This window comes from Phyllostomus hastatus, unplaced genomic scaffold (assembly GCF_019186645.2).
Source record: "Phyllostomus hastatus isolate PE091 unplaced genomic scaffold, TTU_PhHast_1.1 phas_contig_524, whole genome shotgun sequence".
Taxonomy (NCBI): domain Eukaryota; kingdom Metazoa; phylum Chordata; class Mammalia; order Chiroptera; family Phyllostomidae; genus Phyllostomus; species Phyllostomus hastatus.
Window position 1 is genome coordinate 13,406,572 of NW_025333900.1, and position 25,210 is coordinate 13,431,781.

Genomic DNA, 25,210 nt, shown 5'->3' on the forward strand with positions numbered 1-25,210 from the left:
CACCATAGGAAATTAAGACTATTTATATTTTAAAAGTTAACTGAGGTGAAAAGACATTTCTCCAAAGACATATAAATGCACAAAAAGCTCATGAAAAAATGTTCAACATCATTTGTCATAAGGTACATGCAAATCAAAAACCACAATGAGGCACTACTTTATACCGGCTATGATGGCTATAATCAACATAAGATGATACCAAGTTCTGGCAAGGATGTGAAGAAATCAGAACCATATATTGCTGGTAGAATATAAAATGCAGAAAAGTTTGGGAGTTAGTTCCTCAAACAGTTAAATATATTTACCATATGACCCAGCAATTGCACTCTTAAGTATATGCCCAAGAGAAACAAAAATATAGGTCCACACAAAACCTTACCCACAAATGTTCATAGCAGTATTATTCACAACAGCCAATCACATAAACCCAAACGTCTATCAACTGATGAATGAGCTAATAAAATGTTGCATATGCGTACAATGAAGTATTCAGTACAAAAAAATAAAGAATACATACTATAATATGGATGAAACTTGAAAACATTATACTTATTGAAAAATGCCAGTCACAAATGACCACATACTGTACAATTCCATTTATATGAAATTCCAGAATGAGCACATCTTTAGAGGAAGATTAGTGGTTTCCTAAACTCATGTTGAAGAAGAAGGGGAAATAGAGTATGACTCCTAATAGGTACTGGCTTTCTTTTTAGGGCAATAAAAAGTCACGGATGTCATGGCTGGTGTGGCTCAGAGGACTGAGCGCTGGCTTGCTAACCAAGAGATCACAGGTTCAATTCATTATCAGGGAACATGCCTGGGTTATAGGCCAGGTTCCCCTTTAAGGGTACGTAAGAGGCAACCAACTGATGTTTCTCTCCCTCTCTTTCTCTCTCCCTTCCCCCTCTCTCTGAAAATAAATAAATATCTAAAACAAAGTCACAGGGGAAAAAAAACAGTGGTCAGGGGAGTTAGGAAGGAATAAATATGTAGAACACAGTGGATATTTAGGGCAATGAAAAACTGCATGATATTATTATGGTGACTATATGTCATTATACATTTTTCTAAACTCATAGAATGTATAACACTAAGAGTGAACCCTAATGTAAACTATGGATTTTGGATGATAATGATGTGTCAGCATAGGTATACCAATTATAACTGGTGGCAGATAGTGGTAATAGAGGAATCTATACATATGTAGAAGCAGAAGATATAGGGGAAATCTCTACCTTCTGCCCAATTTGGCTGTGAACCTAAAACTGCTCTTTAAAAAGTCTATTTTTAAAAATCAGTGGTTGAGTGGTAAAGGATGAGCAGGTACAGGCAAGGGGGAGTAATATTTTTATTGTAGTAAAATCATTTACACAAAACTTACATTCTTAACCATTTTCAGTGTACAATTCAAGGACATTAAGTACATTCACATTGTTGTGCAACTATCAACCATCACCAGAATTTTTTTAATCCTCAAAACTAAATTCTATACCCATCAATCACTAACTCATTTCCCAACCTACCCTCCAACTAGCAACCACCATTCTTTTTGTCTCTATAAATCTGACTACAGCAGGTACCGTAAATGGAATCATACAATATTTGTTTTTTTTGTGACTAGCTTAATTTCATTTAACATAATGTCTGTAAAGTTTATCTATGTTTTGTAGCATATGCCAGTATTTCCTTCCTACATTTTTAAGGCTTAATATTATTTCATTTTATCTATACACCATTTTGACTATCCATTTATAAACTGATGAATACTCGAATTGCTTCTACTTTCTGGCTACTGTGAATAGTGTTAAGAGGGAGATGTACAAATATCTCTTCAAAACCCTGCTTTCAATTCTTCTGGGTATATTTATACCCAGAACTGGAATTGCTGTATCATATGGTAATTCTATGGTTAATTTTTGTGGAACTGCCATTGGGTTTTTTTATCAGCCTATATTCCCACCAAAAGTGCACATGGTTCTAATTTCTTCACATCCTCATCAAATACTTGTGTGTTTTTTTTTTACATTTTTTACTTATTTATTTTTGGAGAGGGGAAGGGAGGGAGAAAGAGAGAGAAAAACATCAATAGGCAAGAGAAACACTGATCAGTTGCCTCTTGTATGCTCCCAACAGGAGACCTGGCTCACACCCAGGCATGTGCTCTGACTGGGAATCAACCAGTGAACTTTCACTTTGTAGGACCACGATAGACCCACTTAGCCACATAAGTCAGGGCTATTTTCTATTGTTTTGGTAACAACCATCCTAATGGTATAAGATGGGCAACAGAGGATTAAGAGATTCAACTATTCTATATAATCTTGGAATGGTGGACGCATAACATTATACACGTCAAAAAATACAGGACTTCACAGCACAAAGAATAAACCTTAGCTTGGCTGGGTTGTTCAGTTGGTTGGAGTGTCATTCTGTACACCAAAAGGGTGAGGATTCAATTCACAGTCAGGGCACATGCCTAATTTACAGGTACAATCCCAAGTAGGGGTGCACAGGAGGCAGTCAATCAATGTTTCTCTCTCACATCGATGTTTCTCCCTGTCTCTCTCTGCCCTCCCCTCTCTCTCAAATCAACAAACAGGGAAATTCCAGTCATGATGGCAGCTCGCCTCCTCGAACAACAACATCAAAATAACCAATTATAGAACAGTCATCATTCAGAACTGTTAGAAATCAAGTTGAATGGAAGTCTGACAACTACAGAATCAAAGAAACCGCATCCATCCACAATGCTAGGAGAACAGGAGACACAGAATGGACTGGTCCCACATCCACATGTGGTGGATATGAATTCAGGAGGGATATCTTGGGAGGGAGTCCTCCCAGCCCCACACCATGCCCCCCAGCCCAGGAAGATAAATCCCCACAACACCTGGCTGCAAAAACCAGCAGGGATTGAGTTAGTAAAAGAAACTTCTGGAATTCCAAGCAGGTCATCTTAAAGAACCCACACACGGACTTACTCAGTCTCACTCCCTCTGAGCTCCAGCACTGGGTATGGCAGCTTGAAAGGCACCAAAGGCATACATGGAAGAAATGAAGTGTCTGAATCAAGGCAAGAACAGGGGACAGCTTTCTTCCAGACAGAAAGGTGGGCAGAGGCCACTGTCCCTTTTCTGAACCCTCCCCCTACAGAGCCACAGTGCTGGCAGAACAGGTGCCATACCCGAGACTCCATCAACCCAGCTAATATTGTTTGCTCCACCCTGGAGATAGATGCCCTGAGACTCCATCCCACCTATCTACCAGCCCACCCAAGCTGTTAACAGTGGCTTTTCCATATGAATGCTGGTCTAGGCTCACATGCTTCACAACTTCCTAAATCCTCTCAAATAAGCAACAGCCAGCCTCAGTGAGCCCCCAGCATCCCTACTTCTTGCTAGGTTGCCCTGGGTCCAATACTGGCAGCATTCAACCTAGACACACAGCTTGGCTTTTACTGGAAATCTCGAAGCCCAGCACAAGTAGCAAACATCTCAGATTGTTTCAGAGTCCAGGCAGGGTAGCCTCAGGCAAAACACAGGTGGGGGCTGACCTTGACCTGCACCACCTGAGAAACCCTAAAGCCAGTGCACCCAGTGGACAGCTACAGACCATGTTGGAGCACCACCACCCTGCCCCTGCACAGCTGATCCTCAACAGAGGGCAGAAGTTGGTGGTCAGTGGTCACAGCCAGTCTTTGCAGCTGACTGACCTGGGTAAATCCCTCACACTGACCTGCCAACAACAATCAAGGCTCAACTACAAGAGGATGCACTCAGCCCACACAAAGGGCACATCTCAAATACCCAGCTTAGGTGATAGGAGTGGCCGTGCCACTGGACCCTACAGGACCCTACAGGACCCTACAGGACTACATTAGGCCATGCTACCAAGACAAAGAGTCACAGCAGCTCTAATACACAGAAACAAATACAAGGAGGCTGCCAAAACGGGCAAACAAAGACACATGTCCCAAATAAAAGAACAGATCAAAACTCCAGAAAAGGAACTAAAAAATATGTAGACAAGCAATCTACCAGATGCAGAGCTCAAAACACTGCGTATAAGGTTGCTCAAGGAACTCAGTGAAGACCTCAACAGCATAAAAAAGATCCAGTCAGAAACGACGGATTCGCTAATTGAAATAAAGAATAACTTACAGGGAAACAACAGTAAAGTGGATGAAACCAAGAATCAAATCAATGTTTGGAACATAAGGAAGCAAAAAACAACCCATCAGAACAAGAAGAAAAAAGAATACAAAAAAATGAGAACAGTATAAGCAGCCTCTGGGACAACTTCAAGCATTACAACATCTGCCGCATATGGTATGCCAAAAGAAAAGAAAGACCAAGAAATTGGAAATTTATTCGAAAAGAAATTATGAAAGAAAACTTCCCTAACTTGGTGAAGCAAATAGATATGCAAGTCCTGAAAGCACAGAAAGTCCCAAACAAGATAGATGCAAAGAGGCCCACTTTAAAACACATAATTAAAATGCCAAAGTTTAAAGATAAAGACAGACTCTTAAAAGCAGCAAGCAAAAAGCAGTTAGTTACCTACAGGGGAGTTCCTATGATACTGTCAGGTGATTTCTCAAAAGAAACTTTGCAGGATCGAAAGGACTGGCAAGAAATATTTGGAGTCATGAAATGCAGGGACCTACAGCCAAAATTGCTCTACCCAGCAAAGCTATCATTTAGAATCAAATGGCAGATAAAGAACTTTCCAGGCAAGAAAAATTAAAGGAGTTCATCATCACCAATCCGTTAGTATACTAACTGTGAAAGGCACTTATTTAAGAAAAAGATAGAGAACGGAAGATGGCGGCTTTACTCTAGGCAGCGTTTTTCTCGGCTTCTGTGAAGAGGGGGGAAACTTGCGGATCGGTGGAGAAACAGAGCAAGTGGGCTAGGTTACCGAATCACTTTTGAAAGCAGGACATCAAAAATTATTGCACTCACTGAAAAACCAACGGTAAGGAGACTGCTACAGGACAAAAGGGGCCCAGGGATCAGCGCGGGGGTCTAGGGGTGTGTAGACCCCAGGCCCGCCCCGTGCTCCAGGGTCTGCCTCCAGGCTCCCGGGAGAGAGAAGTTGCTGCTCCCTCCCTCCCCCGAATACGGGGGGGGGGGGGGGTGAGCAACTCCAGGGGAGAACGTGTTGCTAGAAGAAACAGATTGGCCGGTTGGACTGGGAAAAAATTGCCCAGGGACTATGAACACCCACCCAGAGACCTGGGAGAAGTGAGGGCCTCTAGCCGACAGGACCAGGGGCAGCCTGGAAGAACGTCCGCAACCCTAGCCTGGTGGAAGTGCAGATCAGTGGAGAGTATAGAGCCGGGCCGCGCTCGGCTCGCGCCCCATAGGGAGGCCTGAATCGCGCGCTGTGATCTCAGGAGACCCGTGGCGCTTGCTGCGTTCCTACAGTAGTGGCTCAGAAATTTCCAGCCAGCCCGACCGGGGGAGCCAGAAAAGGCGCCAACACCGGTTGGAGGGCGGTTTAGCGGGGAACACGGAGCTGGAAAGGGCTCTGCTCGCGCACCATCGGGAAGACTGACTCTCGCGCACTTTGAACCCGGAAGGGTCACGGCAAGGCGCTTAGAGCGATCCTAGACCCCGATCTCAAAAGTTTGAGGGAGGGGCGCGCCTTTTTACGACTCCCAGGGAGGGCGCAGTGAACCCCAAAACATCGTGGGTGCCTCCTGAGATCATAGAGCTGGAGCCCTGCAGGACCCTGGAGTCCGGAAGAACTTGGAAGTGAGATCCAGAGAGCCAGTGTGCCCGGGAGCGCCCAGGGTACCTGACAGACTTGCTGAGATCTGGCTGGGAGAGAGAGAAGCATTTCAAAGGTCCCTCAGCCAGCTGAAGCCAGCAAGATCAGAAAAACTGGTGTGGCCAGTTAGAAACCAACAAGAGGTTTTTGTTTGTGTTTGTTTGTTTTGGGGGGTTTTTTTGTTTGGTTTGGTTTCTCTGGCTGTTGTTGGTTGATTGATTTTATCTTGTGTTTTATGTGACATTTTATTTTTCACTTCTTATTATTTTTATCTCGCAATCCCTTATGTTTCTCTTCCATTCATCCTAATATTATTCTTTCCACTCCAAATTTATCTCTCCTGCACTACATCTTCTGCTTTTCTTTCATTTTTTTTTAATCTTGCAAGTTACTGTAAGTTTGTATTATCTTTTTCTCACTTTTCTGACATTTTGTATTTTAATAATATTTTGGTATTCTTTTTCTTTCTGTATAATCTTCTTTGCTTGGCTGGTTATACTGTCATTTGATAGGTTCCCCCTGGTATCTCAGTCACAAGGTGTTGATAAGTTACTATCCTTCATCTGTGTTCCATTAATACACCTCTCAAGGTTCTATACTCTTTATTCTTGTTATCTAGATCTCATTGATTCTGCCACAAGACTGTCACTTTACTATTACTGCTAGTAAGACCTAGTCTATACAATTGTAAACGCTTCTCAATACCCCTACCTGATCTCAGCCCACTTTGCAATTTTCTGAACTATACTATTGCGGGGGTTGTCTCTATTCTTTTACACACTACTCCTATATACTAATCTTTAGTCTAACCCTACCTTAGAAGCTGACCTCCCACAGCCTCACAGCTTTCTAGATCCAACTAACAATCCTCTAGTCCCCAATAAGAGTCTTACCTTCTTTCCATCCTTTCTAAAACGTGGATAGTGGGGTGGAGGATCACGGTTAACACTATAAGGAGCCAAAGGATAACCCATCTCTTCTCTACTGGCTGCTAATGTAAATATCATAGTATACTGTCTGGCTGTTTTAAACCATTTTGCCTTACTCCTCCAACTGATCACAAAAAAGAGTAGGGGGAAGCTGTGAACACCAGGATACACGAAGGAGATTGCACCACTGAATCTCACAAATATTCTACCACAGAAGTTCACACCACAATTACAGGGAATCAGAACTGATCAAATTAACAAACAAGAAGAAAAAAGAAGAAACCCACGAGCAATGAGAAAACAAAGAAACAACCCCCAATTGAAGGGAAACGAGGAAGCCTCAGGAAAACTGCTAAATGAAATAGAGGCAACTCAACTATCAGATAGTAAGTTCAAAACAATGATTACCAGGAAGTAAAATGAACTCACAATGAGCTTTCAGAAATTAGAGGGAAACTACATCAATCTCACTGCAAACTATATAAACACGAAAAAGGAAATAGAAACTCTCAACAAAGGTCAAGAGGAAATGAAAAATACAATTTCTGAACTGAAGAACACAGTAGAAGGAATGAAAAGCAGGATTGATGAAGCAGAAGATTGGATTAGCGAGCTGGAGGACAAAGTAGAAAACAGCATCCAGAAAGAGCAAGAAAAGGAAAAGAGGCTCAGAAAGAATGAAGAGAGATTAAGAGAAATGCAAGACAATATGAAATGTAATAATATCCGTATAATAGGGATACCAGAAGGAGGAGAAGAGGAGCAAGGGATCAAAAACCTAGTTGAACAAGTAATGAAGGAGAACTTCCCTAATTTGATGAGAGAAAAAATCACACAAATCCAGGAAACACAGAGTCCCAATCAAGAGGAACCCAAAGAGACCCACCCCAAGGCACATCATAACTAAAATGACAAAATTTCAAGAAAAAGAGAGAATCTTAAAGGCAGCAAGGGAGAAAAAGGAAGTAACATACAAGGGAGCCCCAATAAGGCTAACAGCTGACTTCTCAAAGGAAACACTTCAAGCCAGAAGAGAATGGCAAGAAATACTCCAGGTAATGAGAACCAGAGGTCTGCAAACAAGGCTACTATATCCAGCTAGGCTCTTGATCAAGATAGAAGGCCAAATAAGAAGCTTCCCAGACAAAAGAAGTCTAAAAGAATACACCTCGACCAAACCAACTATGCAAGATCTTCTAAAAGGACTGCTTTAAGGAAGGGAGGGAAAAGAGAGAGAGAGAGAGAGGAACACACATACATAAAAGACAATGAATAAGTACCTATCAATAATAACCTTAAATGTAAATGGATTAAATGCTCCAATCAAAAGACATAGAATAGCTGACTGGATAAGAAAAAATGATCCACATATCTGCTGCCTACAAGAGACCCACCTCAGGATAAAAGACCTACACAGGCTGAAAGTGAAGGGCTGGAAACAAATTTTCCAAGCAAACGGACAGGAAAAAAAAGCTGAGGTAGCAATACTCATATCAGACAAAATAGACTTCCAAAAAAGGTCCATAAAGAAAGACCCAGAAGGTCACTTCATAATACTCAAGGGAAGAATCCATCAAGAAGACATAAATATAGCTCAGTGGATTGAGCGCGGGCTGGGAACCAAAGTGTCCCAGGTTCGATTCCCAGCCAGGGTACATTCCTGGGTTGCAGGCCATAACCCCCAGCAACCGTACATTGATGTTTCTCTCTCTCTCTCTCTCTCTCTCTCTCTCTCTCTCTCTCTCTCTCCCCCCCGCCCCCATCCCTTCCCTCCCTAAAAAAAATAAATAAATAAAATCTTCAAAAAAAAAAGTGTATCTCAATCACTAAAAAAAAAAAAAGAAGACATAAATATTGTAAATATATATGCACCCAACATAGGAGCACCGAAATACATAAAGAAAATCTTAGAGGACTTCAAGAAAGATATGGGCAGCAACACAATTATAGTGGGAGATTTTAACACCCCACTATCAAAAATGGACAGATCACCCTGGCTGGCGTAGCTCAGTGGATTGAGCGCGGACTGCGAACCAAAGCATCGCAGGTTTGATTCCCAGTCAGGGCACATGCCTGGGTTGCAGGCCACGGCCCCCAGCAACTGCACATTGATGTTTCTCTCTCTCTCTCTCTCTCTCTCTCTCTCTCTCTCTCTCTCTCTCTCTCTCCCTCCCTTCCCTCTCCAAAAATAAATAAATAAAATCTTAAAAAAAAAGAATGCTTCTTTAAAAAAAATGGACAGATCTTCTAAACAAAATATCAACAAAGATATTGTGGCATTGAACAATACCCTTGATGAAATGGACTTTACTGATATATACAGAGCCCTCCATCCAAAAGAAGCTAAATACACATTCTTTTCAAATGTACACGGAACATTCTCAAAGATAGACCACATGATAGGACACAAAACAAGCCTCAAGAATTTCAAGAAAATTGAAATCATACCAAGCATTTTCTCAGACCACAGGGGACTGAAGCTAGAAACCAACCCCAAGGAAAAAAACCAAAAACACTCAAAATCATGGAGATTAAATAGCATGTTATTAAACAATGAATGGGTCAAGAATGATATTAGGGAAGAAATCAAAAGGTTTCTGGAAACAAATGAAAACGAACTCACAACAACCCAAAACTTATGGGACACGGCCAAGGCAGTCCTGAGAGGGAAGTTCATAGCAATACAGGCCCACCTAAAAAGGTTAGAAGCATTCCAAACAAACAACCTAACCCTACACCTACAAGAACTCGAGGAACAACAACAAAGACAGCCCAGAGCAAGTAGAAGGAAGGAAATAACCAAGATCAGAGCAGAATTAAATGACATAGAGACTAAAAGCACAATTCTAAGGATCAATGAATCCAAGAGCTGGTTCTTTGAACAGATAAAATCGACAAGCCTTTAAGCAGACTCATCAAGAAAAAAAGAGAGAAGACCCAAATAAACACAATCAGAAATGAAAGAGGAGAGATTACAACAGATACCACAGAAATACAAAGGATTGTTAAGAAATTACTACAAAGAGCTGTATGCCAAGAAATTTGAAAACCTAGGTGAAATGGACAACTTTCTAGAAAAATATAATCTTCCAAAACTCAATGAAAAAGAAGCAGAAAGCCTGAACAGACCAATAACAACAAAAGAAATTGACGCAGTAATCAAAAAACTCCCAACACACAAAAGCCCGGGACCAGATGGTTTCACAGGAGAATTCTACAAAGCATTTAAGGAAGAGCTAACCCCTATCCTTCACAGACTATTCCAAAAAAATCCAAAAAGATGGGAGTCTCCCAAACTCTTTTATGAGGCCAACATCATCCTAATTCCAAAACCAAATAAAGACACAACAAAGAAAGAAAACTTCAGGCCAATATCACTGATGAACATTGACGCTAAAATCCTCAACAAAATACTGGCAAACCGCATCCAACAATACATTAAAAAGATCATACACCATGACCAAGTGGGATTCATTCCAGGGATGCAAGGATGGTTCAATATTCACAAGTCAGTAAATGTAATACATCACATAAACAAAAGCAAAGACAAAAACCACATGATCATATCAATTGATGCAGAAAAAGCATTTGATAAGGTACAGCACCCATTCATGATAAAAAACACTCGGCCAGGTGGGAATAGAGGGAGCATTCCTCAATATAATAAAGGCCATATATGAGAGACCTACAGCCAACATCATTCTCAATGGGCAAAAATTAAAATCTTTTCCACTAAGATCAGGAACAAGACAAGGCTGTCCACTTTCACCAATTCTATTCAATATAGTAATGGAAGTTTTAGCCACAGCAATCAGACAAGAAATAAAAGGCATCCAAATTGGAAAGGAGGAAGTAAAACTGTCATTATTTGCAAACGAGATGATAGTGTACATAGAAAATCCTATAGACTTTACCAAAAAACTGCTTGACCTAATAAATGAATTTGGCAAAACAGCAGGATACAAAGTCAATATCCAGAAATCAAAGGCATTTCTGTACACCAACAATGAAACAGCAGAAACAGAGATCAAGAAAAAAATCCCATTTGAAATAGCAAAAAGAAAAATAAAATATCTAGGAATAAACCTAACCAAAGAGGTAAAAGACCTGTATTCAAAAAACTACACAACACTGAAGAAAGAAATCAAGACACAAACAAATGGAAACATATACCATGTTCATGGATTGGAAGAATTAATATCATCAAAATGTCCATACTACCCAAAGCAATTTACACATTCAATGCAATTCCTATTAAAGTACCTATGGCATATTTCACAGACATAGAACAAACACTTCAAAAATTTATATGGAATTATAAACGACCCCGAATAGCTGCTGCAATTTTGAGAAAGAAGAGTAAAGTAGGAGGAATCACAATACCCGACACTAAACTATACTACAAGGCCACTGAAATCAAAACAGCCTGGTACTGACATAAAAACAGGCACATAGACCAATGAAACAGAACAGAGAGCCCAGAAATAAGCCCAAGTCTCTATGGTCAATTAATATTTGACAAAGGAGGCAGCAACATAAAATGGAGTAAAAATAGCCTCTTCAACAAATGGTGTTGGGAGAACTGGACAGCCACGTGCAAAAAAAATGAAACTTGAGTGCCAACTTACACCATATACAAAAAATAAATTCAAGGTGGATAAAAGACTTAAATATAAAACGTGACACCATTAAAGTCCTAGAGGAGAACGTAGGTAGGAAAATCTCAGATATTTCACGAAGAAACTTTTTTACTGACTTGTCTCCTAGAGCAAGGGACATAAAGGAAAGAATAAACAAATGGGACCTCATCAAAATTAAAAGTTTCTGCACAGCTAAAGAAAACAGTATCAAAATTAAAAGAGAACCAACTGTATGGGAAAACATATTTGCCAATGATACCTCAGACAAGGGTTTAATCTCCAAAATATATAAAGAACTTACATGACTCCACTCTAAGAAGACAAGGAATCCAATTAAAAAGTGGGCAAAGGACTTGAACAGACACTTCTCCAAGGAGGACATACAGAAAATCCAAAGACACATGAAATGATGTTCAATATCGCTAGCTATCATAGAGATGCAAATTAAAACCACAATGAGATACCACTTCACACCAGACAGAATGGCCATCATAAACAAAGCAACAAACAACAAGTGCTGGAGAGGTTGTGGAGAAAAGGGGACCCTAGAGCACTGCTGGTGGGACTGCAGACTGGTACAACCACTATGGAAAGCAGTATGGAACTTCCTCAAAAAAACTGAAAATGGATCTGCCTTTTGACCCTGCAATTCCACTTCTGGGACTCTATCCTAAGAATACTAAAACACCAATTCAAAAGAACCTATGCATCCCAATGTTCATAGCAGCACAATTTACAATAGCTAGATGCTGGAAGCAACCAAGATGCCCATCAGTAAATGAATGGATCAAAAAACTATGGTCCATTTACACAGTGGAATTCTATGCAGCAGAAAGAAAGAAGGAGCTCCTACCCTTTGCAAAAGCGTGGATGGAGCTGGAAAACATTATGCTTAGCGAAACAAGCCAGGCAGTGAAAGACAAATACCATATGATCTCACCTTTAACAGGAACCTAAATAACAAAACAAAGAAACAAGCAAAATATAACCAAAGACACTGAAATAGAGGCCAGGCTGACAGTGCCCACAGAAGAGAGTAGATGGAATTTCAGGGGACAGTGGGAAGGGTTCACAGGAACAAACTTAAAGGACACATGGTCATAAACTAAGGGGAGGGTGGTAATGGGAGGGAAGTGGGGAGGGTGGGAGGGGGGATTGGATTGGGAGTAAAAAGGAGAAAACTGTATTTGAACAATGATTAAAATTAAAAAAAGAAAAGAAAAAGATAAAAACTATGAACGATAAAATGGCAACAAATACATATGTATCAACAACTTAATCTAAAAAACAAACTACGCAAACAAGAAGAACAGAGACAAAATCATGACTACAGAGAGCATTTCGATGGTCACCAGATGGGAGGAGGGTGTAGGGGAATGGGTGAAGAGGTGAGGGGATTAAGAAGTACAAATAAGGAGTTACAGAATAGCCATGGAGATGTAAAGCACAGTACAGGAAATGGAGTAGCTAAAGAATTTATACACATGACCCATGGACATGAACAATGGTATAGGGATTACCTGAGGGAGTAGGTGGTAAGGGGGGCAAAGGGAGAAAAATTAGGACAACTGTAATAGCATAATCAATAAAATATAATTTTTAAAAATAAAAAATAAAATCAATAAACATATCCTCAGATAAGAATTTATAAGAAGAAATCTTAATATATGCACTTCTTTTTAACTTTTTAAAAATATTCTATTTATTTTTAGAGAAAGGGGTTGGAAGGAGAAAGAGAGGGAGAGAAACATCAATGTGTGTTTGCCTCTCATGTGCCCCAACTGTGCACGTGACCTGAAACCCAGGCATGTGCCCTGACTGGGGAGCGAACCAGTGACCCTTTGGTTCACAGGCTGGCACTCAATCCACTGAGCCATACCAGCCAGGTCAATATATGCAAATTTTTAAAAAATCATTGATAAAGTCAGAGGATCCTAAGTAAGAAAATTAGAAAATATACTATGAATGTATTAAACAACCTCACTTAAGAGGATGGGGGAATGTTGCCAACTAACTAACTTTGAAAATGAAGAGTCCATAAGTTAAAAATGGAAATGGAACTGTATTTAAGTACTGTACTCTAGTTGATAATGTTGTTGCCCATAGAAAGGGGGAACAGCTGCAAGTTAACAACTCTGATGTTGCTATAAGTATACAGAGGTCCAGCACAAATAATGCCCTTTTTATTAAAAAATCTTTTATTACAAAATCATAAGCATGTAATTCTGTAACATAACAATATCATACTCAAGCATACCATATGACACATTCAAGTTAAAACTATAAATTATTATACCCATGTTATTACCCGACCTACCACACTGAAGCAAGTCTTACTTCTGCCAGACCCTGTATAGTGAAAAGGAACAATTAAGCAAATGAGTATCAGCTGAAGGGAGTTAAAAGCGAATTTACAGAAAAGCAAGGAAAAGAGGCTGGAAGGATACATGTAGTAATTGAATAAAGTTGGCGACATCAGTAAGAACTAATTTAATTAGATACAGATGGTTACGCATAGAAATATTTATAGATATGTGTATATATGCAGGTTAGTATACACAAACACATTTGTTTTATCAGCTGAGGGGGACTAAAAGAAATTAATACCAGTAGCACAAGCACATCTAGCATCCATATCTTAGTTTCTAATACCATGCTTCAATAAAAGAAATCAGGATTCTTTGAAATAATTAATGATTCTAGGACAGGAAATATGCAAAATACAAATGGACCATCTTGTAGTCCCAGAAAGAAGAAAGTACTTTAAATACCATTATTGATGGAGATATGTTATGGGACACAGCTGAAAAACTCCCAATGGCCGAAGTTGGAACAATTTAAGCAACAAACCAAGTGACACAGTAATGGATTATAACCCAAAGTATAAAATAAATATCCAAGTCCATACTGATATAAAGAAATTACTAAATAAATTAATAAATGGGGAAGGGAGACAAATATCCCACTCTTCTGAATTCCAAATAAATTATGTAGATGATCCACCCTAAAAGAGAGGACCATAACTTCTAAGTGCAGGCTGTACATAGTGACTTCCTCCCAGAGAATACAGTATACATAAGGGGAAAAAAATAATTTTACAGTGGAATAACCCGACAAACACTACTTCAGCCAATGACAAAGATCAATATCAACAGTGATAAATCCTGTTAATATGCACCCTTAAAATGGTATGATAAAAATGTCACATATTTTTTCCCCAAACTCATAACCCTAGTCTGATCATGAGAAACACATCAAATACAGAGGCATCATACCTGACCAGTACCCCTCTAAACTCTCAAGGTCATCAAACACAAAGAAAGTTGGAGAAAATGGCACAGGCTAGAAGAACTGCCTACAGAGACATGACCACTAAATGTAATGTGAGAACAGAAAAAGACATTAGATAAAAACTAAGAAAACTATAAACTGTGGACTTTAGTTAATAATAATGTATCATTACTGGTTGGTTAATTATAACAAATATACCATTCTAATATATCAATTTAAAGAGGGGAAATGGGTGGAAACAGGAGGTGGGGAGGTCTGGGGGGGTGGGTTGGGATGGGGGTAAAAGGCAGAAAACTGTACTTCAACAACAATTAAAATAAAATTAAATTTAAAAATAAGTAAATAAGTAAATAGCTAGTGAATTATAAAAAATAAAAAATAATAAAGAGGGGAAACAAACAAAGAAAAAAAGTGCCAGGCTGATGGCTCTTCTTCTCTGGAGGCAATTTTATAGCTTGATATTAATTTAGTTGACAGAAACTCGGGTAATTACAGGATATTTTTATTGTTTCCAACATTCAGGAAAACTTTCCACTCATGAAAAATATTCTGGACTTCTAGTTTCAGGACCCTTTTCTTGGTCCCTGCAGTGCCTTCACGTAGTCCAGGGGTCTGATCAACTTCACACCCTGTCCATCAATTCTGTACACTTGCTCAAAACACCCATCTGCTCTGGCAAGTGATACAGCATGGCATGGTGTGGCAAGCAAGAAGCAGCCCACAGATTCCAGGTAAGACACATAAGCCTTCACTATGAGGCCTATTAAAACGATGATGGGCTTATTAGACCCCTAAAAACGTCATCTCTAAAATATCTGCTTTGTCACTTACATGGCCTTTTCTTAACTCATGCACTATTATTCATACACACACATATATGCATGTACATGCATGTATATGTAGAAGACATGTACATATCTTCCACAAAGCCATTATTAACTCACTGGGGACAGAGACCATAAATGCTATGTTCTGGGGTGTCTTATACCTATCCCCCTTCTTCCTTTCTAACAGAACCCTAATTTTGTTCAAGTGGCAATGTGCAGAACCTTAGACAGTGAGACCTAAGAGCAAGTTTGTTGTGGAGCCCCTGGAAAGCTTTAGCCCTCCCAATAAACAGGCAGGTAAGTTGATATTGTTCCTTTTTTATTCTTTCCTGAAATACAGACATAATAGTTGGAGCTGCACCATCCTGCAATCCTCAGGGAAATTTCCAAAAACAGCTGCACAAATGCTGACCCTAACAGTGCTGAGTTCATGAACCCTTGCCAGTGACTGTCTACCTCCAAAGTTCTTGTTATATAAAACAAATAAACTATATAAGTACCTGTGTTTAAAAAAAAATCAAATGTGTCTCCCAAACCTATGAACAGCCAGAATAAATTTGACTTCAAAAGAAAGACTATAGCACCCTTTAGAAAGAACAGTACACCTCCTAGGCTTTCACAATAGGATTGGAAAAGAGGTAGAGGATCTGAACAATCCCAAAGTAAGGTATCATGCAAAATCCCTTAAAGGTATGAAAAACTCCACACAGCCTAAACCCTAAACTTACAGATTTGGTGTATCAGAGCTCTGTAGGCCTTAATCTTGACAGATGTCTTTGCAGGGTTCTGAGATCACTAAATATTTAAGGAAAGTCTCTAACATGAAAGACAGGAACCAAAAGTCACAAAGAGGGAAAAAAAGCACCTTGGAGGCTATGGATATTATGCATCAATAAGAAACCTAAACACAACAAAACAAAAACCTATCTTTGATATACACAAAAAATCTAGAAGAAGATACTGCTCCAAAATCCAAGTAGCTATTAGGAATTAAAGTCAGCCCTGGCTGGTGTGGCTCACGCTGGCCTGCAAACAGGTTGCTGGTTCATTCCCAGTCAGGGCACATGCCTGGGTTGCAGGCCAGTTCAACCAGTCGATGTATCTCTCCCATCTCTCTAAAAATAAATGAATAAATATTTTTTAAAAAAGAAAGGAAATTAAAGTTATAAGTGAAACAAAAATAAGAACACAGAAAGAAAAAACAACATGTAAGCACTTTCCCCCTAAGGATATTTGTTAATCCTGAAAATCAGGATCTTTGTTGTATTAATATATCAAGAGTTAAGGGAACAATATCCAAGTCCAACAACCACACAATGGAATTTCAAGTCTTGAACTTGGTTTAAAGATGGTCCCAGACTACAAGTGACCCCAGGCACATGACAGGAGAAAATACAAATCCTATACATACAACGGAATACTACAAACTAACCATAAGAGGCTGATTCTCACAGACATCATGTTAAATGAAACAAGTGAGGGGAAAAAGAGAATATATAGTACCATATCATTTACATGATATAAAAAAATACCTACAAAGCTAATGAATGGCAATCCAAGTCAGAACAGTGGTTACATTGAGGGAGGGTGTATTTACTAAGAATGGCATAAGACAGAGTCTATATCTTGATCTTTGTGGGACTTACATGAGTATATTCATTTTTAAAAATGTTGCACATATGAGTATAAAATTTGTACACTTAAATATATGAATGCTGTATTTCAATAAAACTTTAAAAATACAGGTGAAAAGGGAATTTTCAGATTAAAAAGTTAACAAATATTAATTATATTTACCTTTGGCAAATATTAAAGAGTGCTAACTTAATTTAGGTCACAGTCTAAGTCCACAATGTTGGTTCCAAAGTAATGGTTTCTGTGTTTCCTTTAAAGCTATTATCACTTTTACTGGACATCACATTGAGCTTCAAGCAGTTTCAGGGACATCTTTAGGAGTCAGCAACATGACAGAAGACATCAAGACAAAAATCAGGAACTACCACACTACCCCTGCCTTTTGACAGCCTCTTCCCCAGTCAGAACCAGATCAGAAACTGTTGACAGAACTATCTGGACTTCCACCTCTGTGAAAAGGCAATGGCCACTAAAGTGGGTGATGTCTCTGTGTGCAAATGGTACCAAGTATACAAGCTTGTATACAAGTCCCTCTGCCCCACATCCTATAATCTGGGTGTTGGGATGGGATGAGGTCAACACCCAGATGTGCCAAAATGGGAAAATTTGACCCTATTGCTTTTTCAAACTATAACGAATATATAATATTTCACACATTTCATGAAGTACTGTTAAATTCTGATGATTAGTTCTCTATATCAAGAACTTAAGGAAAAATTGCTCCTAAGTACCAATTATTAACTAATTTGGATTCTATAGGGACATTTTACAAAAACCTTTACTTTTATTATTCTAGACTTCCTTCTCTTGGGCTCCATACAAATTCTAAATGCTGAATCTCACATTACAAAAAGGAGTCAAATAACATCTAAATGTTGAATTCCACATTACAAAAACCAGTCAGATGTAATCTTACAAAGAGGTTGTTTCAAAGAACTAGGCAATGAAATTTCTGTAAAAGTAATCACAGAAGTAATACAACCTATTGTAGAAAAAGAGGAAAAATGCTTAAAAGCACAGATGACAGTATTAAAATTAATTGTAACACCAACAGATTATTTTAAGCATAATTTTCAATTTTAAAGCATCTATCATTCTATCATCAATTAAGAAGTGATATCTCAAAATATTGTAACCTATTTTTATTATGTAAGAAACTTAGTCCATAAAGCAGCTAATGAAACTATAGTAATTAAAGCAAACCTAGAGGGTGAAAACTTAACTGCATTCTCCCATTGAACACCTCTCATCCTCAGAAAAACACTGGAACTAAATTGACATAAAAGTAAAAATAGTCATAGATCAAAGACAAAGGAAAAAAACAATACAAAACAAATTGCAGGAATAACGTGTTAAAAAATACAACTGATTTCAGAACCAATAACATATTATTAAAGGTACAAACAACATGCTTCAGATATTCTCACAGAACTAATTGAATCAGTACAACTCTTGTGTCCTAAGACCCAGTGGTATTCCTCCTCCTACTACCAAAAAATTCAGAAGAGAGAGAATCCTTTCTACCTAACAAACGAAAATTTCCTTCTGTGGAATTTTTAAATAGTCTAAAAATTGAGTTAATCATATTGAGTTAATTATATGCTAAAGCATAACTATGCTCGCTCGCTCTCTCTCTCTCTCTCTCAATTCATGAATTTGAATCAAGCATTCAGCCAGATGGACATTTTAGTCTGGTCCCATTCTACCATTCACCATTAATTTCAGGCATCCTATACTCAAATTCAAGCCAAACCTAACCACTATACCCAGGTGAGTATAGCAAACATTTACTACAGATCCTGGTAGTGTCAGGCTCCATGCCAGCCAGTGTGCTGAGCTGAGGGTACAGCAATGAATCAGGCAATGAATAACTAATGAGTAAGATGTGATCTCTGCCCTCCAGGAACTTCTCAGGAATCCCCATATGCAAAACCCTCCTTATGCCAAATATCCTTTTGGTGTGTCTGATATACTGTACATAGACTGAACTAATATGTATTGACAGAACAGCTTTTGATTCCTATAAAACAAAATCTTCATATAATCTCTCTGCACTAGTTTTTAAATGCTATAGGTATGATTATGTTCCTCAAAACAGAATTTTCCACTTTTTCTATTCAGCCAAAAATGTTTAAGGACTGTATATTATTAAATAAGACACCACTTGTAGGTACACACAGAAGGTGTTCCATAATTATAAACCATTGCTATTGTCTTGGCCTAGGTTCTGCCTATAAACATGGGTTGATATATAGGAAACAGTAGGTAGAAGACAGTTTTAAGTCTCCAGCTAAACCCACATTTTATAGATTGGGGGAAGGACGAAGCATAAATGTTTTAAGATAAAGGCAACGAAGGGGAATGGAAATGAAAGGTTTAAGGAAATAGCAGTGCAGAGGACATCCTGCTCAGAGACAACTCTCCAGCTCCCACCTCGTTTTAGTCAGGTCAGAATGGAGGCATAAAAAGCTGTCTTAACTCTCACTCTCCTTAAGGAATAACATTTGTAAAACATCTGTAATACTGAACACGACAATTTCTACCAACAAAACAGAATATAAAATATAAGTATTTACCATGACCATTTTCCAAATATTTGAATGTATAAGAAATAACTATAATATAAGGTGGTAGTCCCATTAAGAAAGATGATATTCAGAGTATATATAGTCTGGAGGGAGGGAGTTGATAGGAACTGGTCAACACAGGACATTCTCAACAGTGATATCAATGTAGGAAGAATTTGGAGTTAAAAAAAGTAGTATCACGTCAAAGTAACTCTAAGTTTCCTCACAAAGGGCTGATATGATAAGTCTTTATAAATCTAAGCATACATTGCACAGTGCTTCTCTATAATAGACACAATAATTTTATTTTTTCTAAACTAAACTAAATTCCTACAGCAGTTTCATGGCCTTCGGAAAAACAATACAGTTCACACTGATAAAAAGTTTTCTTTGTCAACCTCCTCTAGATAAGAATTTTCTAAAAAAAATCTGAAGTAATATTCAAGTCAGTATTACAGATAGAGTCTATCCATTATACACTACAATGGGACCAATTCCTTTGTCCTAGACAAAACTATTAACATGGCCTATGATTTCATCAGTTACTTTGGTAGTCAAATCCCCAAGTTATCAGTGAGGTAAATTCACAAGAACTACTTTTAGGTCAGTTCTTCCCCAATGTATAAAAAAAACACCCAAGTAGTAAAACTGAGCTTTATCATTTTGGTTTCTTTCAGCTTGTTTAGACCTTCTTAAACTGTTATCTAGACCACCTAATCTATCATCACCTACAAAGGCCTTTAGTACCACAAAGACTTCCTGGGGGGTGGACTTATTAATCAACAGCCAATACTTTGGATAATGCAGGAAACTGCCATATTTTTCTGACCATAAGATGCACCTCGGTTTTAGAGGAAAATAGGAAAAACAATTTTGAAGCAAAAAAATATGGTAAAATATTTAATAACATAAATAACATAACATTTCACCAATGTACATGTAAAGCTACATTAGGACTATAAGACACACCCCGCTTTTCTCCCAAATTGCAAGGAAGGTGCGTCTTATAGTCTGAAAAATACAGTGTTAATTCAACTGGACAAAACATGTATGACTACCTACAGGCATTGTTGTAGTCAGTAAAACAGAGAAAAATTAACTCAATCCCTGCACTCAACTCAAAAGTCTAGTACACTTACAATACAATTGTTAAAATAGAAGTGCTATATAAAGTGCTATGAGGACAAAGATAAGGAACAATTCAATTGTTGAGATGAGGTGGGAGCTGGAGAGGTGTCTCTGAGCAGGATGTCCTCTGCACTGCTATTTCCTTAAACTTTTCATTTCCATTCCCCTTCGTTGCCTTTATCTTAAAACATTTATGCTTCGTCCTTCCCCCAATCTATAAAATGTGTGTTTGGCTGGAAACCTAAAACCGTATTCTACCTGTTTCCTATATATCATATCAACCCATGTTTACAGGCAGAACATAGGCCAGTAACTTAAATAATCCAATGACTCTACTATCCAATCTACATTTTCAATTTCTTCCCAAAGACATGAGCTTTGTCAAATACACTTAGCTAATAATACAATAAAAATAACAATGGTATTTAAATTATACACTCTTAAAACTAAGGGCCAAAAATCACACAGACCAGGAAACTAAGGCATTAAGAAAGGGATATAAGCCCCTATAAATCAAGTCAGATATTTGAAACTACTCTATACATACACTCACAATCATATATGGATTTTTTTCTTTTGAACTTTAATTGGCTCCTCAAAAAACTAAAATGCCACCTCTTAATAAATAAAACTTTCTGATTAAACAAAGAACTTCTCCTATCATTAATTTCCTTATTTGTGAAAAGAGTTAATAATTACAAAAATCTGTGCTTTGTGAAATCATTAATAATATTTGGATTCTTTCTGATTCAACCATTCTTCCTGTGGTAATAAGAAATAAACACAATAAACAATGCCTAAGATTCTACCTAATAATTACATTGCATCCTGAAAAAAGACACTGTCCAATCCATGTTTGATATTACCAAGAACACAGAACCCAGAACTGTATCTCTACCTTACTTAAATATTCATTTGGAACACTAGAAATTCCCTAAAACACTGCTCAAAAGTGTAGCTCTTTACTTTATATCCCCACACAACTGCACATGAAGTCTGACACAACCCACTTGGCCTATCACTATTAGTTCTGTCCCACAGAATCAGTATTAGAGTGACTCTCTATTACTTTATTCTTGATTTTAACATAACACATAAGAAATCACTGACAGCAATACAACTCCAATGAATATTATAAGAAATAACCTTAAGTTTGAGTGCATAACTATCAATACATATCAGTTTTTGTAATAACATGGTCTCAATAACTAAAACTTCGGGACAGTAATGAGATTCTAAACCTGAAATAACGTGAGAACTGGTTTCTATATTCAAACTTTCAAGAGACTTTTCCCAACCTCAAATTCCTCAATGGCAAGAGCACATAGTATAATATAGGAGTCTGTTACAATCCACTGAAAGCACAATAACCTTTTTCAAAACTGAAAACAGTAAAAACAGGAAGTCTAGTCAAATTTTTCTAAGGTCTCTTATGGTCCCAATAGTCCTCTACACCAACTCCTACTTATCTAAGGTTTAAGTATCCAGTTGATATTCGTTGATTCCACATTATTTAGTTCCTAATAAATGTTTCCCTCAAATCCTCAAACCACTAAAATATTTCAAACATGGAGATTAAATTCTAGGAGAAAATTTTCTAGTATTTTTTTATAATTCTCAAAAAAAGACACTAGGACAGAAATTCCCATCTCTTCTACACTTTACCTTTTCAAATTGCTGTTCTATTAAAATGCTTAAAGTAGCCCTGACCTGTGAGGCCCAGTTGGCTGGGTGACTTTGGGTGAAGAAAAGAGTGAGGGTTGCAGCCTGGTCCCCAGTCCCTCCGGCAACCAACTGATGTTTCTCACATTCATTTTTCTCTCCCTCTTTCTCCCTCCCCTCCCTTCTAATAATGAATAAGTATTTTTTAAGTGCTAAAAGTAAATAACCCAATTACAGGAGACAGTGGAGGAGGGGCAGTAATTGCTTCTGAATGTATTATAATCTTAAATTAAAATTTAAAAATATTAGGGTTTGGGGGTGGATGGAGCCAGCAAAAAAAGAAAAAATTCATGGACCTCGACAACAGTGTGGTGATTGGGGCAGGTGGCAGCAGCGGAGGTTGAAAGAGGGTATAAGAGGGATGAATCGTAATGGGAAAAATACATTAAAAAATAAACTATTTAAAAAATTAAAAATTGTAGTTTAGTCTTCACTAAAATATTACACTGTTTCTCCTAAAAACTGTTTTTCTATAATGTGATACAAAGTGACTTTTTTGAACCTAAATTAAGAGTTAAATCTAAATAATATTCTTCCACTGTTTTCCTTTGTGTACTTTTTAAAATCTGAAATTTGAGTCATTTAATCATGTAAAAATTAAAATGCTTTCTAACTATAAAAGTGGAAAATAAAACTATACCCATTTCCTTTAATAGATGGCACACTATAATTAAATATAGAAGGGACCAAACCACACACTATAATCAATTACAGAACATACAAAACCAAAGGGAAAAGACCAGTAACACTTGAGAATCCAACCAAAGCAAAGGGTTAAATTTTACATAATTCACCTGTTCTATATTCCTCCCCAATATAAGAACAATTAATGCTATCTAAGAACCGAAATGAAGAGGCTCCTGAGATATTTTCTCTTGGGTGGTATGTTTACAGACTAAGCTAACACTTGTCCACAATGTAACAGGAGATTCCTGGGCTGGCTAAGTAGGTGTTCAACTCGATGAATTCTAAAGCCTCTTTCAGTTCTAAGCTTCCCAATCTGTAAAATGTGAAAAATAACAAAACGTTTTGCCCTTCAATTAACCGATCTGCTCTCATTTAAATCCTAAGAGCACGTAAAGAGACTAAAAAGTTCTTTCTCCCCTTTCTCTGCCGTGATTTCACGAGATCGTCGTTAACAAAAGGCACGGAAAATATGCACAGGTGGGATAACAGGGGAGTGGCCGAGGCCAGGCGGCTCTCGGGACAGCGCCCCCACGCCCCTTGTCCCTCCGCCGCACCTGAGTAATCACTGCCCTCACACCTCCACCCTACCCTGGCGGCGTCGCGAGCGAATTGTGCGACCGATTCCAGTCCACCCGCACCCTGCCCAGACACTGGGCATTGTCTGGAGCTTTCAGCGCCCAAAAAAGGCAAGGAAGAAAGAGGAAGGAAAGAAGGAAAACGTGTGAGAATAAAGAACGGTAGGAGAAGTAAAGCAAACGGGAAGCCGTACACTCCTTTGGGCAAAATTGGCTTCCCTGTCGATCACTCAATTTAATTCAGATCCCAAAAGCCACCGCCTCCCCACCCCCCAGCCCCAGGTAGCAGCCAGAGGTGGCCCAGCGGGAGTCCCTGAAGCTTCGGGGTCCGAAGCCCGGAGACCGGAGAGGGAAATGGGCGTGTAGGCTGGGCCTGACTGCCCCGAATCCGGGCTACAAACAAAGCCGCCCGACTCCCCTACCTGGGGAGAGCGCGGCGGACGGCGCCGGGCAGCGCCTAGAGGCTCCCCGCGCAGCCCCAGCCCGGCGACGCCCTCGCCCCGGGGACCCCCGCCAGGGCGGGGGTCGGCGGGCCCCTCCCCGACCGCGAACAGCGCCCCTTCGGGACAATGGGCCCCCTCCCCCGCCTCCAAGCGGGGAGATACAAAGGCACAGAAGCGCGGGCCCGGCGCGCAGCCAGACGCCGGTAAAGTAAAGGCGGAGGAGAGAGAGGGCTCGAGAGAAGACGGCGGTGGACGCGGGAGCCCAAGGGCCGCTCCTCCCGCCATCCAAGGCGCAGCCCTCAGCCCCACCGCGGCGGCAGAGGCGGGAGTGCACACCAGCAGCCCCTCCGCCCCCGGCCCCTCGAGAGGGTCTGCACACAAAGAGGTGCGGGACCCCAACCTCCGCCAGGGGCGGGGACGGCTCCGTGCGCCGTGACCGACGACGGTCGGCGGCACCCACCCTGCCCGCGCCCCTCGGGGCAAGGGTCCGCGCGGGGATCCCCCAGCCCGGACTCACCCACAGCTCCGTGCCCCAGCTCATGGCGGAACTTGAAGCGACTCGGCCGTCTGGCTGCCCCGCTCTCCGTCGGTTGGTTCTGCCGTGAGTCTGTACGACCTCCCACTGGCTGGCCCACGGGCTCGCGGTTCTGCAGCTCTGCCTCCGAAGGTGCCGCCACCGCCAGGCTCCCCAGTGAGTGAGAAAGAGTCGACCAGAGAAGCCGACGCCACCGCCGCGTCCCCGCCTCCAGGAGCTGGCAGGGAGGGGGCCGGGGACTAGGGGAGGCGGGACGGGGAGAGGGGAGGGGGCGGGGCGCGGTGCACCCTGGGATCGGGGCGGACCCACTCTCTCCCGGCCACAGCCGGCGGGGTCCTACAGCTAGAGGGTCAACCACCTGTCCGGCTCCGGGCAGGATCTCTTCCCTCCTGCACCTCGGGCGTCGGACAGTCTCACCGCCGCTGCCACTCGGATCCCTTTCTCCAAGATGGA

General features: G+C 39.9%; 1 protein-coding gene across 3 annotated transcripts in view; it reads right to left on the reverse strand.

The window, feature by feature from the left end:
- FNBP1L (formin binding protein 1 like) overlaps window positions 1–24,972 on the reverse strand; it is a 116,714-nt gene extending 91,742 nt beyond the window's left edge. For all 3 annotated transcript variants that reach the window (XM_045847020.1, XM_045847022.1, XM_045847021.1), the window contains exon 1: window positions 24,740–24,972. In XM_045847020.1, coding sequence (XP_045702976.1) covers window positions 24,740–24,763 — 24 coding nt within the window. In that variant the 5' untranslated portion in view covers window positions 24,764–24,972. The remainder of the gene's footprint in view (window positions 1–24,739) is intronic.
- Window positions 24,973–25,210: the final 238 nt, after the last annotated feature.